At 55.8% G+C, this 3,112-nt stretch overlaps 1 protein-coding gene across 1 annotated transcript in view; it reads left to right on the top strand.

Moving 5' to 3' along the window:
• Positions 1 to 2,062, top strand: part of KCTD16 (potassium channel tetramerization domain containing 16) — a 74,128-nt gene extending 72,066 nt beyond the window's left edge. The window contains exon 2 of the mRNA XM_009890554.1: positions 1,611 to 2,062. Coding sequence (XP_009888856.1) covers positions 1,611 to 2,062 — 452 coding nt within the window. The remainder of the gene's footprint in view (positions 1 to 1,610) is intronic.
• Positions 2,063 to 3,112: the final 1,050 nt, after the last annotated feature.

The following is a 3,112-nucleotide window of genomic DNA, read 5'->3' as shown; positions in this document are numbered from 1 at the left end:
AGCCCCCGCCTGCTCCCCGCCTGCGGCGGACCGTTTCGGGACCCCCAACTCGGAATTGCTCTGGGACTGCCAGGATTTCACCTGTAAGATGCAGCAAAAGACCGGTGCCAGCTGCCTGTACCCAGGATCTGTGTACTTGGCGTTTTGCACATGTTCTGCCATTCGCCTCCCACGGTGATTTTCACAGAATCCCAGAATCCCAGCCTGGTGGGGGTGGGAAGGGCCCTCTGGAGCTCCCCCATCCCACCCCCCGCCAGAGCAGGGGCACCTCCAGCAGTGGCACAGGACGGCTTCCAGGCGGGTTTGGGATGGCTCCAGAGGGGGAGACTCCCCCACCTCTCTGGGCAGCCTGTGCCACTGCTCTGCCGCCCTCACAGCAGAGAAGGCCCTCCTCAGGTGGAGATGGAACTGCCTGTGGTCACATTTGTGCCCGTTCCCTCTTGTCCTGTCACTGGGCACCGCTGGAAACAGACTGTTCCCATCCCCCCGGCACCCTCCCTTTGGGGATTTATAAGCGTTGCTAAGATCCCCCCTCAGTCTTCTCTTCTCCAGACTGAACAGCCCCACGTCCCTCAGCCTGTCCTCATAAGAGAGATGCTCCACTCCCCTCAGCATCTCTGTAGCCCTCTGGTGGACCCTCTCCAGCAGTTGGTACTGCCCCCGTAGCGGCAGAGTGATGCTGAGGTTCGGGGGTGCGGTGGGGTGGAGCAGCCTGGCGTTCCCCGGTGAGACCAGCCTGACTTACTCACACACCAGCCAAGACGTACCCTTCCTATGCGAGCAAGTTTTATTCCCTCCTGTCCAGACCTGCCTTTGTCAAACACAAGCGCGGGGAAGATCAGTGCCGAAAGGAGCTGCCGGACCTGTCGAGCTTTGCGGAGACGGTGGCTGGGGTGGGAAGGGGCGGCAGGCTTTGCTTGCCTCCTGCCTCCCGCGCACTGCCTTCCTCTGGCATCCAAAAATTCATCATTTGTGCGTCTCTTTTGAGCTAGTAACCTTGGCCTTGGCTCTGCTCACCCCTATGAGTTTATCGGCTTCAAAGGGACCCCACATACAGGCAAAACTTGGAGGAACAGATCGGGAATGACAAAATCTGAAGCCCCCATTCTGTTTTTTCTCACGCAAAATTTCTGTGGACTTCATCAGGATTTTCTCTCAAAGGAGAATAAGCCCCGTGTGAGCTGCTCAGGGTTTGGCCCTGGGCTGGTGGGTGGAGGTGGTAGCAAATCATTAGAAGCCTGAAGAGCAATTAGTGTTGCTGAGCGGACGGGCACTCACCCTGCGTAAGCACCCGGCTGGATCCTCGCGTGACTGTTTCTCACGGAGGACCTCAAAACTTTCAGGCGCGCGTTGGATGTCTCAGGGGACCCGCGGGGGACCTGAGCAACACGTGCAAGTGGAGTGGGTGAAGGAGCTCCCCTGTTAATGGAAATCAGCCCTCCTCCAGACCGGGTGGAGGTTTTGCCGACGGTTTGTGGTGACGTTCAGCTCCCCCGCGGGTCTCAGCCAGCAGCGGCAATGCCGGCGGCGGGTGAGCAGCCTGTTCCTGGGTGTGGGCGCAGGGTTTGGAGCTGTCGGTAACCCCGGGGCGCTCTCTGTTCCTCTTGCAGGTGAGCCCTCCCGCTGGTCCTCGTCCCACTGCGACTGCTGCTGCAAGAATGGCAAAGGCGACAAGGAGGGAGAGAGCGGCACATCGTGCAACGAGCTGTCCACGTCGAGCTGCGACAGCCAGTCGGAGCCCAGCTCCCCCCAGGAGACCGTCATCTGCGGCCCCGTCACCCGCCAGCCCAACATACAGACTCTGGACCGGCCGGCCAAGAAGGGGCCGGTGCAGCTGCTGCAGCAGTCCGAGATCCGGAGGAAGAGCGACCTGCTCCGGACTCTCACCTCCGGCTCCCGGGAGTCCAACTCCAGCAAGAAGAAAGCGGTGAAGGAGAAGCTGTCCATTGAGGAGGAGCTAGAAAAGTGTATCCAGGATTTCCTCAAAATCAAAATCCCAGACAGGTTTCCAGAAAGGAAACACCCCTGGCAATCCGAACTGCTGCGGAAGTACCACCTATAGGCTCAGGGTGGGGAAAGCACACGACCTTATTACCGTTAGGGCAAGATTCTAAGTGATATGAAAATAATTCCCAGTAATAATTATTTGTTGGGTCACAAAAAAAAAAAAAAAAAAAAAAAAAAGCATCTCTATAGTACTGCCTAATTTGCCTATTTCACCTTAACGTTTATAGTCATAGGGTAACGGTATTTTTCCGGTGGTGGAAGCACAATGACAAACGCTTTATTTGTAAACTCTGAGTCTTACACAAGCTGAATACCTTAAGGGCACAACCATACCGACAACAGGAGATGCTCATGTGCGGATGCTGCTGGTGCGGTGGGAACGTGGCACGGGAGCAGGCGGTGGCGGGGGGTGCCTGTGCACTGCATGCCTTCCGCCTTCTCCCCGTAGTACGTTTGTTCGGAGGGACGTACACAGCTCAAAGAAACAAGCTATGCCATGACAGTTTACCTTAAGCATGTGTATATATATATATGTGCATATATATATATGTGTGTATATATGTCTCTGTGTGTATATATATATGTATATATATATCAATATATATTGCTTAAAGATTTTCTGGCTCTCTCCTTATAACTGCACTTTCTCAGAAAAGAGCGTTTTTTAGCAGTCTGTGGATGTTCCGTTTCTTCTTCAGGTCTTTGAGGGTGGAACAGTAGAAACCCCTTCCGGCTGTCTCTCTCCTGCTCCCTCCCTCCATCCCCCCCTTCTCTGAGACACTGTAAACGCGTCTCAGTGGGGACCAGGGAACGGCGCGTGGGTCTTTGTTGCCGTCAGCAACATACTCCATTTGTTTTCGATGATCCTGTTCCCTCTGTGTCCTCCCCACGCCTCTTGTCATGTTTCTCAAGGCTCTGCGGTACCAGTGGGTTAACCGTGTGATGATCCCAGTTGGAAAGCTGTAGGAAATCTTTGGGGGCCGAGCCCGGTGGCCGGCGGAGTGGCCGTGCCGGTGAGGATGGATGGTTTCCGCAGGCTCCCCTGGCGCCTGTGCCAGGGAGAGCGGGCGCTGGGTCCTGTCCGGCACAGAAGCAAACACAACTG

This window comes from Charadrius vociferus, unplaced genomic scaffold (assembly GCF_000708025.1).
Source record: "Charadrius vociferus isolate BGI_N301 unplaced genomic scaffold, ASM70802v2 scaffold370, whole genome shotgun sequence".
Classification (NCBI taxonomy): Eukaryota; Metazoa; Chordata; class Aves; order Charadriiformes; family Charadriidae; genus Charadrius; species Charadrius vociferus.
This window is presented reverse-complemented; position numbering and strand designations above follow the sequence as displayed.